This window comes from Balaenoptera musculus, chromosome 10 (genome assembly GCF_009873245.2).
Source record: "Balaenoptera musculus isolate JJ_BM4_2016_0621 chromosome 10, mBalMus1.pri.v3, whole genome shotgun sequence".
NCBI lineage: Eukaryota > Metazoa > Chordata > Mammalia > Artiodactyla > Balaenopteridae > Balaenoptera > Balaenoptera musculus.
The window spans coordinates 13,093,435-13,108,850 of record NC_045794.1 but is presented as its reverse complement, the minus strand read 5'-3'; the positions used below and the strand labels follow the sequence as shown (position 1 = coordinate 13,108,850).

General features: G+C 40.7%; 1 protein-coding gene and 1 non-coding gene across 2 annotated transcripts in view; both read right to left on the bottom strand.

The window, feature by feature from the left end:
• The window catches only part of DERA (deoxyribose-phosphate aldolase), a 124,501-nt gene that overhangs the window by 78,828 nt on the left and 30,257 nt on the right, over window positions 1-15,416 (bottom strand). Inside the window, exons 2-3 of the mRNA XM_036867174.1 lie at window positions 3,593-3,690; window positions 2,325-2,472 (exon numbers count right to left, since the gene is read on the bottom strand). Of these exons, the coding sequence (XP_036723069.1) occupies window positions 2,325-2,472; window positions 3,593-3,690 (246 nt within the window). The remainder of the gene's footprint in view (window positions 1-2,324; window positions 2,473-3,592; window positions 3,691-15,416) is intronic.
• On the bottom strand, window positions 181-287 carry LOC118902953. Its single transcript, XR_005021663.1, has one exon. It is a non-coding gene; the product is annotated as a U6 spliceosomal RNA (small nuclear RNA).

Genomic DNA, 15,416 nt, shown 5'->3' with positions numbered 1-15,416 from the left:
CATGCAAAAGCCTGCAGGTTTGATTAGGTCCCATTTGTTTATTTTTGTTTTTATTTCTATTGCCTTGGGAGACTGCCCTAAGAAAACACTGGTATGATTTATGTCAGAGAATATTTTGCCTATGCTCTCTTCTAGGAGTTTTATGGTGTCATGTTTTATGTTTAACTCTTTTTTTAAAAAAAAAATATGGAACGCTTCACGAATTTGCATGTCATCCTTGCACAGGGGCCATGCTAATCTTCTCTGTATCATTCCAATTTTAGTGTATGTGCTGCCAAAGCAAGCACTAGAATAAAATATTTTTGAAATTGATGACTGATTAAAAAATATATATATTTTTTGATACATTGTTCTTGGAGGTTAACAGAGTGCCATCTGTAAAAAAATTCCTAAATAGTAAACTTGGTGGCCTTGATCCAATGAAAATGTTTTATTTCATGCAGATAATAAAATCCAGGTTTTTACTGCATTCAAACAGGACAGCAGATGAAGAAAAATGTAAGTGAACCTTACAGGGTAGTACAGGCAGACCTTGGAGATAGTGCGGGTTCAGTTCCAGACCACCACAATAAAGCGAATATCGCAATAAAGTGAGTCACGGGACTTTTTTGGTTTCCTAGTGCATATAAAAGTTACATTTATACTATACTGTAGTCTATTAACTGTGCAATAGCATTATGTCTAAAAAAAGTACATACCTTAATTTAAAAATATTTTATTGCTAAAAAATGCCAAGGAATTACAATGGTAACATCAAACATCACTGATCACAGATCACCATAACAAATATAACGATGAAAAAGTCTGGGGGCTTCCCTGGTGGCGCAGTGGTTGAGAATCTGCCTGCCAATGCAGGGGACACGGGTTTGATCCCTGGTCTGGGAAGATCCCATATGCCGCGGAGCAACTAGGCCCGTGAGCCACAATTACTGAGCCTGCGCGTCTGGAGCGTGTGCTCCACAACAAGAGAGGCCGCGATAGTGAGAGGCCCACGCACCGCGATGAAGAGTGGCCCCCACTTGCCGCAACTAGAGAAAACCCTCGCAAAGAAACGAAGACCCAACACAGCCATGAATAAATGGAAAAATAAATAAATAAATTAATTAATTAATTAAAAAAGAAGTCTGAAATACTGCAAGAATTATCAAAATGTGACAGAGACATGAAGTGAGCAAATGCTGTTGGAAAAACAGCGCTGATAAACTTGCTCAACGCAGGGGTGCCACAAACCTTCAATTTGTAAAACACATAGTATCTGCAAAGTGCAATAAAACAAGTTACACCTGTTTAGCAAAACGACATTTAACGAATTCTATTCCCTCTTTTACAGAAAATAATAAAATCTGGATCTGAAGCCCTCATTTTGAGGAATAAGATCTTAAATTGAAAAAATTAAATTGAAAAATCAAATAGCCACTGTAAAACAATAGCATAAGACTCATATAAAGCTGTTGCTTTTAAGTGCTATAAATGGTAGGTGTTTTATTGTCAACTCAAAAGAAAAATACTACTTTTCAAAAGCTGTAGGTTTGTTTAGGTCTAGAAGTTATCTACAAACTATTTGGGATAAAATACCTGCATTGGGCCAATGCAGCATCTCTAGTTGCATCCATTATAGACAGGCACCTGGGAACCATGAAGGATCCCTTCATGGTTTAGATCTGGTTCCTAAAACCTGCCCATTGAGTAACAACACACATTGTCCTGGAAATACCATTTCGCCTTTTTCCAGGTCTCAAGTTTCCTCATTTAGAAACAAGGGCATCGACTCTTAAAATCTCCTCCATTTCTAAAATGTTAAAGTTCTAAACTTACGGCAACTTTAGAAAGTCTTTTCTTTCATGTATACGAAGAGAGTGAGTATAACTTTTTTTCAAAAGATCTAACCTAATATACAAGCTTGCAATATTTCCCATTTGTATTTTATTCTCAAAAGCATTTCATTTACTCACAGAAAATACTTTATGTATGAGGTGTGATTATTAAGTAATGAGACTGGCTTTTTCATATGTGGCTAGGGAATCAGAATCAGTATTTGAGAGTCACTAGATAGAAAACTTCCAAAACTGAAGAACTAGAAAGAAAAATAAAGAAACTCAATACTTGCAACTCTAATCCATGATGGAAAAGAACTGACCTAAAAATGAGACTCAGATTCTTCTTCTGCTGTTTTTCAGAGAAGAATCTCAATTATTTCTCTATGTACACAATTCTATCATGGATTTTATTGCTACCATCATTTTAACAGCTGAATCTTAAGTCCTCTTAGATTTAGTGACTGTTATTGCAAAAATGGTAAACACCAGACAGACTGTACACATTACCTTTATCGTGCATATTTAAAGCTTTTAAGAGATCTTCCCGGATTGGATACTTGGCTTTATAACAGAGCCTTTGAATGTTGGAAGATGTGTCATCGCCTGAAAGTGTAGTAAGATCTATAAAGGTAACAGCTTTCAGGAGCCAAGCAGCCTGGTTTGAAGAAAAGTTAAAAACAAGGTTTAAAGAAATAATTAATCTCCAACCCAGTTAGTTAGTAAAGAACCATTAGGCACATAAGGGTGCTAAAATCTCTTGTCTATGCTGTTCTAAGGCATATGTTCTGATATATGCTCAAGAGTGACCAAAAAGATGAATGTTACATAGAATAAAAGGGGAGAAAATAGCTTATAAATGCTTTTTCTCCCGTAGATAACACAAATTGAAATCCCTAATAGATCAAGTCTCCCCACATGTGACTTTTCCATTTCATTCACAAGGAGCCTCAGAGGGCCACCCACTAGGCGAGAACTTGGGAACAAGAGTTTCTGTCGTACATTTTACCTCCAGCCTGGGGTCTGGAATGAGACACTGTAAAAAGAGTCTCCATCTTCTTTGTTTTTTGTTTCTTTTCAGTTTAATCCAATTATAATTTTTAAACAATATTCATATTTCACAACTCATTCTGATGAATTCCTTTTATCTTTTCAATCAGATTATTTCTAAGGATGAGCAAAATGTGACCTGTCATCCTAAAGGATTCAATCACTTGTGAAATAAACTCTGAATTCCTTTTAGTCCTGAGACGCATAGCACGTCTTTCGTTGGTACACACTGAAGAATATGCTGACCACAAGTACTCTATGAAACATCATTTTTTGAATTTTGAAAAATGATTTAGGGAAATTAATTAGTATGGTAAACATGATGGTCAAAGAAGGTCAACTCATACCTCAGGGCCTCAACAGCGGACACACCAGGTTTAGGTGTTACGGTTTTAAAATTAAAATAGAAGCCAACCAAAGAAGGTATGTCTAAGAAACTGAATAAATACGTTGAGAAAATATGCCATTTAATTCACTCATGAATAAAGATGCCTCAAATTCATTTGTGGCTTTACCACTCAAGAGTGATAAGATTTTTAACTTGTTTGGATAAATGTGTTATCTTTCTCCAACCCATCATCATCATATATGAATTATTAAAACAAGTCATGGACAGCTGCAATCTTTTAAGTTTAGATGCATCTTGAGCAAAATTCAATCTCGTGGCCTTGAGGGAAGAGACCAGGGCTGTAAACTACAGGGAGAGAATTCTCAAGAAGAGCCCTTACTTGCCACTCCTTTTTCACGGGTCTGCGGGCCTGGATTTGTTCTGCACGCCTCAGAACTGCCGGTTGATTCACTTGTATTTTGGAGATCCAGCTAAGGTCTAAAGGCAAAAGAAGAACACTTTAAAAGTTTTATTAAACATATTCACCTGCTTTTACATGGTCCTTGAAAGGATAGATTTATCACTAAGTAGCAAAGCTCTTGTAAGCCTTATATTTCTTTTTTGCTGAACTACAAATAACTAACCTTGTTGAAGGAAGCCCAGGCATGAAAAGGCCTACTTCATGTAAAATCAAGTACGTTTGGAACTAGGAGAACCTGTACTGATTCATTACACAGATATGTCTAACAATGGAGGAAAATGTGCTACTCATGCCACGGGCCTCACTTCTGCCAGCAGAGACTTATTTGTGAGTGTCCAGTCCAGGAGAATGAATGGTTAATAAACACATAGGTGAATTAATACTGGGGCTTAAAGGAATCCTTGATCACTACCTCCTTGCTGATAAAATTAATAACTACTAGATGCTGATAGGATACAGCCCATTCTTTCCTCAAAGGAGAATTTTTCAAAGTGTATTAGAAATTAGCACACTGGGGCTTCCCTGGTGGCGCGGTGGTTAAGAATCTGCCTGCCATAGCACAGGGAGATCAGCTCGCTGCTTTGTGACCACCTAGAGGGGTGGGATAGGGAGGGTGGGAGGGAGACGCAAGAGGGAAGAGATATGGGAACATATGTATATGTATATGTATAACTGATTCACTTTGTTATAAAGCAGAAACTGACACACCATTTTAAAGCAATTATACTCTAATAAAGATGTTAAAAAAAAAAAAAAAAGAATCCACCTGCCAATGCAGGGGACACGGGTTCGAGCCCTGGTCCGGGAAGATCCCACATGCCACGGAGCAACTAAGCCCGTGTGCCACAACTACTGCGCCTGTGCTCTAGAGCCCGTGAGCCACAACTACTGAAGCCCCATGAGTCACAACTACTGAAGCCCGCGCGCCTAGAGCCCGTGCTCCGCAACAAGAGAAGCCACCGCAATGAGAAGCCCGCGCACCACAGCGAAGAGTAGCCCCCGCTCACCCCAACTAGAGAAAGCCCGCGCACAGCAACGAAGACCCAACGCAGCCAAAAATAAATAATTTATAAAAAAAAGAAAAAAAAGACTTGTGGGGAAGGTGATTCATTAGGAAACATGTCACAATTACACAATTCTTTATAATGAGATGGAGAAAACTACTGAATGCATACTGTACTATGTAACAACACATATCATAACAGTAATAAAATATTTGCATCCACCTCAGAGATAAGACCACCAAGAAAACCAGTTTCTACAAAAGATATTCTCTCTCTCATTTTCATTCAATTCTTCTTATCAATATTAACGGTGTAGAAATTCCAAATTAGAGCCTGAGTGATTAATAATGATATTCTTATATCACTGAAGAAGGGAGTTCCCCGGTGGCCTAGTGGTTAGGATTCCCAGCTTTCACTGCCATGGCCCAGGTTCAATCCCTGGTCAAGGAACTGAGATCCCACAAGCTGGGCAGTGCGGCCAAAAAAAAAAAAAAAGATTTAAAAAATTAAAAATAAAATAAATTAATAAATATCACTGAAGAAGGAACAAAGTTTGAGCGCTTTTTCTTCTGGTTATTTTGTTAGTCAAAATCTTGTAACAAAACAGACTTTTAATGTTTCAATCCATCTGTTCCTTGAAGACATTGTATGTTTTCCAGCTTGTCTGCTGACACAGCTTCACAGAGGAAATGGGAGTCCACGGTCAGGGACATGAAATCTGCCTCTTCTTCTCCACCCAAAGACTGATTTGCGTCTAGGTAGAGCCCAAGAGAGTCAGACCAGGCATACACGCTAGACTCATCCCAATTTATCTAAGACCTGTAACGACCCCTCTCTACCCAAAGGCTGGAGAGGCTTTTTTTTTTTTAAACTACTAATAATGGTGATTAGGTTCCTGGTAAAGATTGTTTCCCCGCCAACAGTCAAAATTACTGAAGTAAGGAGTGGCGTGAAATACAAGGCTGACCGCCAAGACACTGCTGACAGTGGCCAAAAGAGGGAAGCCTAGGCGGTAGGGCAAGGCTTTGAGGGGTGGTCCTTAATCAGTCACATGACACCTCCTAGAAGCTCCCCTCTCCACCCCCAGGCCCTGCTGCAGGAGGGAGGTCTCAGGCCACCCCAGGACCCTTCACCATCGGGCTCCATCCTCCCTCACGTGCCATTTTCTCCCTCTCCACGCCCCCCAACCCTAAGGCACAGCCTTCCTAAACTCCTGGGAGTTCACTGACACATCACACCGTGTTCTGTCTCTGGACCTGTGTGTGCTGTTTGCTCCCTCCGCCTAGAATGCCCTCCGTTATCTTGACAGTTCATTTGCCGCCCTCTCTGTGAACCTTCCCTGAACTACACAGGCTGAGCTATTCCTTTGCTTCTTTGTGCTTCCATGCTTTCAATACTTACAGTCCATCTTTAGTGCATTCTGAATGGCACTGATTTGTCCAGATGTTCGTATTCCCAACAGATTTTTAAAGCTCCAAGCAAGGTACCTGACACACGGGTGGCATTCAAGAAATAAACTAAGGGTTCCCAAAGACCAGAAATGATCTGGGCGATGTCTTTCCAAATTGCTTCTTCTTATTTTTGTTTTTTTAAGTGCTTACTTTTTCCCCCCAGCTTGGTTGAGGTATAGTTGACAAATAAAAATAGTATATATTTAAGGTGTATATCTTGATAAATGTACACACCGTGAAATAATCACCACAGTCAAGCTAATTAACATTATCTATTGCTTTACACATTTACTGTATCCTTTTTCTTTTTGTTTTTTATGTATGCTGAGAACATTTAAGATCTACTCTTAGCAAATTTCAAGTATACAACAGAGCACTGTTAACTATAGTCACATTGCTATACAAAAGATCTCCAGGAATTCCTCATCTTTTTTTTTTTTTTTAAAGGCAACGTACTGTATTGTTGAAAGTTTTGTTGTTTTTTGTTTTAATTAATTAATTTATTTATTTTATTTTTGGCTGTGTTGGGTCTTCGTTTCTGTGCAAGGGCTTTCTCTAGTTGCGGCAAGTGGGGGCCACTCTTCATCGCGGTGCGCGGGCCTCTCACTATCGCGGCCTCTCTTGTTGCGGAGCACAGGCTCCAGACGCGCAGGCTCAGCAGTTGTGGCTCACGGGCCCAGTTGCTCCACGGCATGTGGGATCTTCCCAGACCAGGGCTCGAACCCGTGTCCCCTGCATTGGCAGGCAGATTCTCAACCACTGCGCCACCAGGGAAGCCCAGAATTCCTCACCTTGTATAATGAAACTTTGTACCCCAATTGCTTCTGACTAAAGGCTTTTGGATCTCCACAAGAGAAGTTGGGACTGAGACACGAATGGAATACCTGAGGACATTCCCCTTAAAAACTAATTTTTAGTACAACTCCTCACCAAAGGTTTAGAACCCACGAGGCCTGCTCTCACACGTTTCAGACACCACTTGACAGAGAGGTCCCTGCAAACCATCTCTGGGAGAATGTAATAGGATTACTTCTCCCACAGTATCACTGCTAAAAATATCTTTAGTGGTCGTAAAATCATCCAGCCCCATAGTTAATCCAGCCACAGAATTTGCCTCTGTGACCTCCCACGGTAATGAATTATATAAGTGACTATCCCATTTTATTAGCACTCAATTTGCTACTCCTTAATTTCATCAAATAACCCTTGTTCTCCTATTATGGGGTCTGGGGAAAAGAAAGGACTGACTGGCCTTTGTTATGTCCTTCACCATTTTTAATATTTTATTCGAGTACCCTTTAGCGTCTTTTCTTCCAAGAGAAGTGATTCTACGGCACACAATCTCATCAGGATCATAGAAGCTTCTCTTATGGGACCAGGAGGGGTTTCAAGTACACGGGCCTTTGGGGAGAACAGACGTGAAGCCACAATTGGAAGGTGATGATACTCCTTTCTGAAAACTCTCCCGCGAAGAAAATCCCAGTGTTCCTTTTAGTAAGCCATTTTGGTGGCTTTCAGGCCCTTCTTTCGTTATAAATTTGTTCTCAAATACTCCTCTCACAATTTTTTATTATTATTATTTTTCCTATTTAAGTCTCAGTGGGGACAGAGATCAGTTTCCCTGCAAATCTACTTCGTAGCCTTTCCATCACTTCCATTTGTCTTGATGGATATGCCTGTATTTCTGTACAATATTCCTAAAACGTGTAACACCAATGACAACTCCACGAAAGGAGGTTTATGTTGTATTTTGATTTCACCTTTGTTCCCAATGGAGAAAAATCAATTGTGATAATTCATTAGAGGCTTGCCTAAATTTGGAAAAGAAAAATTAAACTTCCAATGTTTTTACTTCTCATTCTTTCTGGGTTTTTACATTTAATTGTACCACCCAAATTTGTGCCTTAGTGTTGTCTCCAGTCATTTCTTCATATGCACTTGTGCAGTACATTTTTTTTTAATTAATTTTTATTGGAGTATGGTTGCTTTACAAGGTTGTGTTAGCCTCCACTGCACAACAAAATGAATCAGCCGTACAAATACAGATATCGACCTCCCTTTTGGACTTCCCTCCCGTTTAGGTTACCACAGTGCATTAGGTAGAGTTCCCTGTGCTATACAGTATGTTCCCATCAGTTGTCTATTTTATACATAGTATCAATAATGTATATGTATCAATTCCAGTCTCCCAATTCCTCCCACCCCACCCCTTTCTTGTGCAGTACATTTTTAATCCCAGAGTCTATTACTGAGTACCCCTTCCTATTGTAGGCACACAGATGTCTATTATTTCTGTGTTGTTTATTTTCAATTCTAATTTGCAACTTCCCAGGAATCAGTTACAAGTGCCTAGCACAGAAACAGGTGCTCAGTAAACCCCTTGCATCACAGGAAATTTATTTTTTACCTCAGACACTGAAACTGGTGAAGTATCAACTTCATCATGTCTAGTCTTTCAACCTTAGCCTTGGTTAGCTTTGTTAAAAAAAAAAAAAAAAAGGAGCCCTGAAGGTCAATATATGCCAGATCCAGCCAAGCTAAGAAGATATTCAATTTACATAAGTAAGGAGACTCAGCCTTGCCCAGGTCCTAAGCCATAAAGATACAAGACAGAAACTGTGCTGGGAGCCTCATGCTTTCCAGCAGGTGGGGTCTGGAATGAGTCTTCTTCCCAAGGTCTGGTCTGGCATGCAATAAACCCTGGGTGAGCCCTCCAGGGCATCCATGTCCCCACTGGACATTAGCCAACTCTTCTAACAGTCTACTGTGTAAGCCCAGTCCTTCGAACCCAGGTGGACAGTCCAGGAACTAAAACACCAGCAACCTAGCAGCATATTATTGTCACAGCCCACAAAGCCTTGCTACTATGAAATCTCCCCACAGCAACTCTGCTCCTAAATCTCTAAGTCCCAACCCACATACATTCACCAACCAGACCATTCTTCAGGTTACCAATCCAAGTCCAGGTGAGTGATGAGTTTACTACACCCTCTGAAATACTTCAGTTAGACTGCTGGCACCAAGCTGAAGGCCAACTTGATCTGCCAATTGGTTTCCTCTGCACCAGTCTTGTCTATTCTCTGCTTACACTCCTCTTCCATCAGGCGGTCTTGCATCCCCAGCTACATGGGTTATACCACTCTTTCAGAATACGTCATCACAGCGGAAGATAGTTCGGGTTCATGTGACAAGGCGTGTGCATTCCTGCACCTGGCTTTGCACAGCAGTGTCACATCAGGATTTTAAAGCTTCCTCACTTTCTTTTTATCCTTCATCCCTCCTTGAGACATCAGCCATTTCTCAACTATTGCTGCTCTTTAGTAATCAGCTGCCTATTTCTGTCAATTATACTCCTCCATTTATTAGCTATTGTCAGCAGGTTACTCTGGACGCTGAAAGAAGAACCCAGTCGTTTATTGTGGCACCTAAAATACTGTTTGGTCCAGTCCTCAGTTGGCTATTTCAGCTCCACTTGTTCCCAGGATGCCCATCATCACTTGGTTATCAGCCTCAAAAGCTTAGCAGCAGTTGGTGGCTGCAGTTACATAGCTAGATAAACATAACTCCTCGGTGGAACGGAGTGCCCACGTGCAAGTCCTACAACCTCTCCACTTAGCGTTTCCTCAGTACAGGCGCTGTGCTAAATGGTGTGAGGAATGCAATGGCAGTAAATAGGTTGTTCCTCTCCTGAAAAAGCTTTTGGAGGAAAGGAAGTGAATAATACAAAATGTAAGCCCACACATGAGAGCAAAAAGCAATGCTTTCAACCAGCAGTTCCCAACTGATCCCACAGGTTCCATCAGTTAGGAATCTTTCAGTTGAAAAATGATGAAAACTGACTTTGTTGACTGAAACAAAAAAGGAAGGATATTAAGAACTCAGATAATGGAGAAGAGAAGAACAAGCTCAGAAAACAGACAGGAACCAAAGATAATAACAGAGAGCCAAAAGCTGGAAGAATAATGCCAGCGTTTAAGAGCAACAGTCTGGCCAAGATGCCACCAGCAGCTGCTGCTGAACACCACTGCCATCTTTAACTCACTCGGGGCCCCAAGTCCATATAAACACATCCAGTACTTGACCCATGTGTGACTGCGGGGCCCGGGAGGAGAGGAAAGATCTCCTCCTTCCTCTGTAGTAGCCCCAACCGAGTCTACATACTAGAAGATCTCCCAACACTAAGAGGATGTGAGTTGGTTGCTGAAGAGCAGAAAAGGATAAATATCTATGACAATGATCAATAAGTTTGGGCCATGCTAGATGGGAAAACTTCTCTTGGAGATGCAGAGGCACAGCAGCTTATTAAACTCTATGAGAAAGCCCACACTTAAGAAACCTCTGGAATTTTCTTTAATCCAGCACTTCTCACACTTGACCACTAAATGTTTCTTCCCTATAACATACTTACCACACTGGCTGGACAATAAGTCAAGTTCAGATGAAGGGTAGGTTACAGTAGGCTCATCCAGTTGGCCAAAAAAACCCTTCATGGATATGCAAAGATTTGAAATTGACCCTGAAGTATGGCTCTCAACCTGGAGGCATTTTTCGTTGTCACAGCTTCGGGTGGGAAACTGCCACTTGCATCTAGTGAGCAGAGGCCAGAAATGCTGGTAAACTTCCTACAATGCACAGGACTGATGGTACCACCTCCCACAATAAAGAATTATCTTTATTGCCCAAGTGATGGGCAGGATTCGCTAAAAATATAGAGGAAGTACAAGAGGTTTGTGGGTAACAGGAATATCAGGAACAAATGCAGGTTGGCTCTATTTGATTGACAGTGGCTTGTCTGTAAAGCTCCTTAAGTACCAGGCTAAGGAGTCTAGATCTGTGCTAGCCCATCAGTAGCCACTGGCCACATGCAACTCTTCGAGAACTTGAAATGTGGATCATCAAAACTGAGATGTGCTTTACATACAAAATACACAGCAGATTTCAAAGATTTAGTACAAAAAAGGCATGTAAAATATCTGTAAAATATCATTTTAGCTATGTTTTGATACTGACTACACATTGAAATAATATGTGGGACACATTTGGTTAAATAAAGTGTTATTAAAATTATGTTCACCTGTTTCTACTTTTTACAACATGCATACTAGAAGATTTTAGATTACTTTGTGTTGCACATTATATTTCTATTAGACAGCACTGCTCTAGACTTTACCCTAAAAGTGATCAGAGCCACTGAAAATTTCCAAACTGGGCTGTAACAGAATTAAAGAAGTATTTACTAAAAATTAATCAGCATACAGTATATGTCCCATAGAAATGCTTACACGAGTATGCAAATGCAAATATGAAAAGGTATTTATGGTAGTATTGTTGCAAATGACACCAAGATCCATGATCAGCTCAATGAAACACAGCAAATCCATAATATAGAATATGATACAGCCATTAAAAAGAATGAGGTAGATCAGTAAGTACTGTCACGGAAAACTGATTATGATTCATTACTCAGTGAAAATAAGTAACCTGCACAGCAGTGATTTTTTAAATTAAAGATGTTTAAAAAAACCCAAAAATATAAAACATGTATCTGTTGGCATATGTGCAAAAAAATAACAGAACATATACCAAACTGACAAAAGTGTTTCTCTTCCAAGGTAGAATTACATAAGATTTCTACTTTCCCATGTTATATATTTACATAATACTTTGAACTTTTTACAAAGAGCATGCATTACCTTATCGAGCAGTAAAAACAAAATATACTTAACTCTTTGGAATTAAGAGGCACTGCCAAGTAGCAGTGTGCAAGACAGGCGGAAAGGGAGGGAGACAAGAGTAGGTAGACCAGTAAGACGGCTGCTGCGGTAGCCCAGGCATTGGCATGTGCAATGTCTCCCTGGGGCATTTCACCCCACCAAACCTTTCACGACCAATCCTTGGCCACAGAGATCTTCCACAAGGCCAGCCTGACACAACTGCACAGTGCCAGGCAGAAATGATAATACCAGATGCCACTGTTACTGCTCCCATAGAAAAGATCACCAAAACCTTAGCACCATGGGCCACCAGACAGAAGCTGATTATTACATGAATCCTATATGATACCAACATCACACCTGGGCAAGACGGGCTCACACTCTAGAGAGCCTGCTCTGCTCTGGCCCTCCCATAGCAGTGCCCTTCCCTGTAGGTAAGGAGTCTGTGGCGCCAAGAGTACAGACTTTCCCCAAGATCACATTCCCCTTCTGGTCCAGGCTCAAGGTGCACAGGACCCCAGCATTTCCAGAGTAAATGGCTCTAGGCCTACTTACAGAGTCTACAGGGGTCTCCATCCCAAAGTCAACAGCTTAGACGTAAGGTATGAGACAGACAAGGGACTTTCTTCATTTGGGAAGCTTGATAAATGCAATTCTGGCTATGAATTACATTTATCCATTGATTCAACTAACACCAAAGGAGTACCCACGATGGTGCCAGCACTGATGTAGGCTCTGCGGATTCAGCGGCAGATGAACAAACAAACCCTTACTCTCACAGAGCTTTTTCTAATGAGAAGAGACAGATAAACATATACAAACATACCGGTCCTCACTAGGGGAACCACATCATCCTAGTTCACCCAGGACATGCCCAGTGTACACCCCCTGTCCCATCTGGTTTAGCATTTGCCCCGTATATTTCGTTTTTTAACAAACTTAAAACAAACCAGCATGGGTTTGGTAGACTCCAGCTTCTACCACCATCACCAGTACAAGTGTGTGAGAGACAAGAGCAGTGAACAGAGATCTCAGCTGGACACGTGGGTCACTCTGCAGAGACCAAAACTTCACTCTTGTCCCCACCCTTCCTCCAGCCGTTACAAAACTAACACTACCGGCATTTTGGACATACGCTGATGAGGGCGGGTACTTGCAATACTGGGGGCGCCCTCCAGTCTCGGGTGGCGGTGGGAGAAATATGCATGATGTTGTGCCTCTGAACATACCAGCTGCTAGGGCCCTGGCCTGAGCCCAAGCCTGCAAGAGACACAGACGCACCATGCCAGCAGTCAGCAGGGCATGAGAAGCAAAAGAACCTGTAGGTTAGGTGACCACGGCGTATGGGTAGGGGACCTCTAGATTCCTGAAGGACAGCAAACTGAAAGCACTGCTTTTATCATTTTTATATTCTGTAAGCCTGAAAGTATGTATTTGGGGTTAGGCTTTTTTATTTTGAAAAAAAAAAAAAATCTATCAGCAACAATGAACTCAAAAAAGTATGTTTAGGGAATTCCCTGGCAGTCCAGTGGCTAGGACTCCACGTTTTCACTGCCAAGTGACTGAGTTCAATCCCTGGTCAGGGAACTAAGATCCCTCAAGTGTGGTGCAGCCAGAAAAAAAAAAAAATGTTTAATGAAAAATTAAATTCTGAATTTCCATTTCTTGGAAAAGTTGATGATCTATAATTTACACAAAACGTTTTTGAACATTTATCATAGGCCAGCATATCTCTACAAGACCCGAATCTGCTAAATAACATTCACATTTACTTAAAAAATTAGCAGTTAAGAAGCCCGTGCTTAAAGATGGCAATTTAACAGAAGCCTCAGAAGATACAGTTACATAAAACTCGGAAGCATGACTTTTCATTGAGATAAAATGAGTACTCTAAATAGTGCTTGTTTTCACAACCAAAATTCTACTGTATGTACAAGAAGTAAAGCAGTAGTTATTAATCTGTTGGCTCCAGAAGCAGAAGAATTGCACAAACAACTAAAAAATATAAGTTTTATATAAGTCATGGGTGCTTTAAAGAGAAAAATGAGTTAAATTAATTCAAATATTGGCTCATTTTTAAAAACCTAACATTAAATCAAAGAAAAAAATTTCAGAAATCTATTTGTTGAAGGTAAAACACCTGACATTACTGTGACTGCCACTGTAAATTCAGTTAAAGAGGTTAGCACTGAACAAATAATTATTTGATTTTGCAGAGACGACACAGATACAAATTTTGTTGGAGTATAGCATCACAATAAAAACAATGTTCTTATTAAGAAACCCAGGGAGCAGAAATACACTTGGATTTGTGTGATAGATACCTAACTTATAATTTCATCCAAATAAGCTTCCACAGTCTAACAATCAAAGTACAAGCTATAGCTGTCAAATTTTAAACATTTTATATATACACAGAATAAGTGAACTACCTGATCTTTGTGAGAAAGCCAATGTTTAATTAAAAATAAATACTTCTTCCTGGCAGTGTGCACTATCTCTTTGCTGGTTATCACCAGTTGATTATTAGGAACATTTGACTCTTTGAAGAGGAAGAACCATTTTGTCAATCAGCCTACGCTGACATACACAAGTCTTGAACTATTTTATAAATGAGACCTTTAAATGTTGGCTTTACTTTTTTTTTTCAGTATCAGTTGAAAAATCTTTTTTTACAAAAACTTATTAAATAAATAAAACACCCAAAGCCTCCAGCTTTGGAAACTTAGTGAACTACAACTACTGTTGACAATTGTTTGTAAATATTGCAAACAGGAAGACACTGAAATTTACCCCTCTACAAATGAGAGGACTTGGACAAATGAGATTTCAACTAGCGTACAGGCTGAATTTTAAAATTCTAAAATTGTACTTCGGGATATCTCGACTTAGCTGTTTTGATTACCATCTATCCCTGTGTAACAAACCACCACAAAATGTCATGCCTAAAAACAGCAAGCCTTCTATTATTTATCCGGATTCTGTTGGTTGACTGGGGCTCAGCTGGGCGGTTCTACTGCTCTCACTTGAGACCTCGTGTGGCGGCCGCCGACGATGATGGGTCTGAAACATGCGAGATGGCTGCACTCACGCGTCCGGTGCCTCAGAGGAGCGGCAGGAGGCTGGGCTCTGCCGGGACACCTCCATGTCGGCCCCAACGCCCCCCTCTCCACGTGCCATTTCCAACAGGGCAGCTGAACTTCTCACAGAGCAGCTCAGGGCTCCCCAATCATACAGCAGCTATTATCACTTCTGTCACCTTCTGTGGTTACAGTGAGTCTCGGGGTGAGCCTGAATCATTGCAGCAGAGGACGACACAAAGACATCAATCCCGGAGACCTGGTCCATCTTTGGAGACTGGCTACTATGAGCTCCTATTTTAAACTGCATACATTTACTTTCTGTACTGGAAAGAACTTAAGGGTTCTACACCTAATTCCAGTGTGGGGAGAAGGGGTTTCCTACACTACCACAGTGCTCCAGACACCAGCTGGATGTCCTACAATTCAACTCAGTTCTGACACTATCTACCCAGAGATATTATCATCAGATTCCCCAGGTTAAGGGCTCAGCC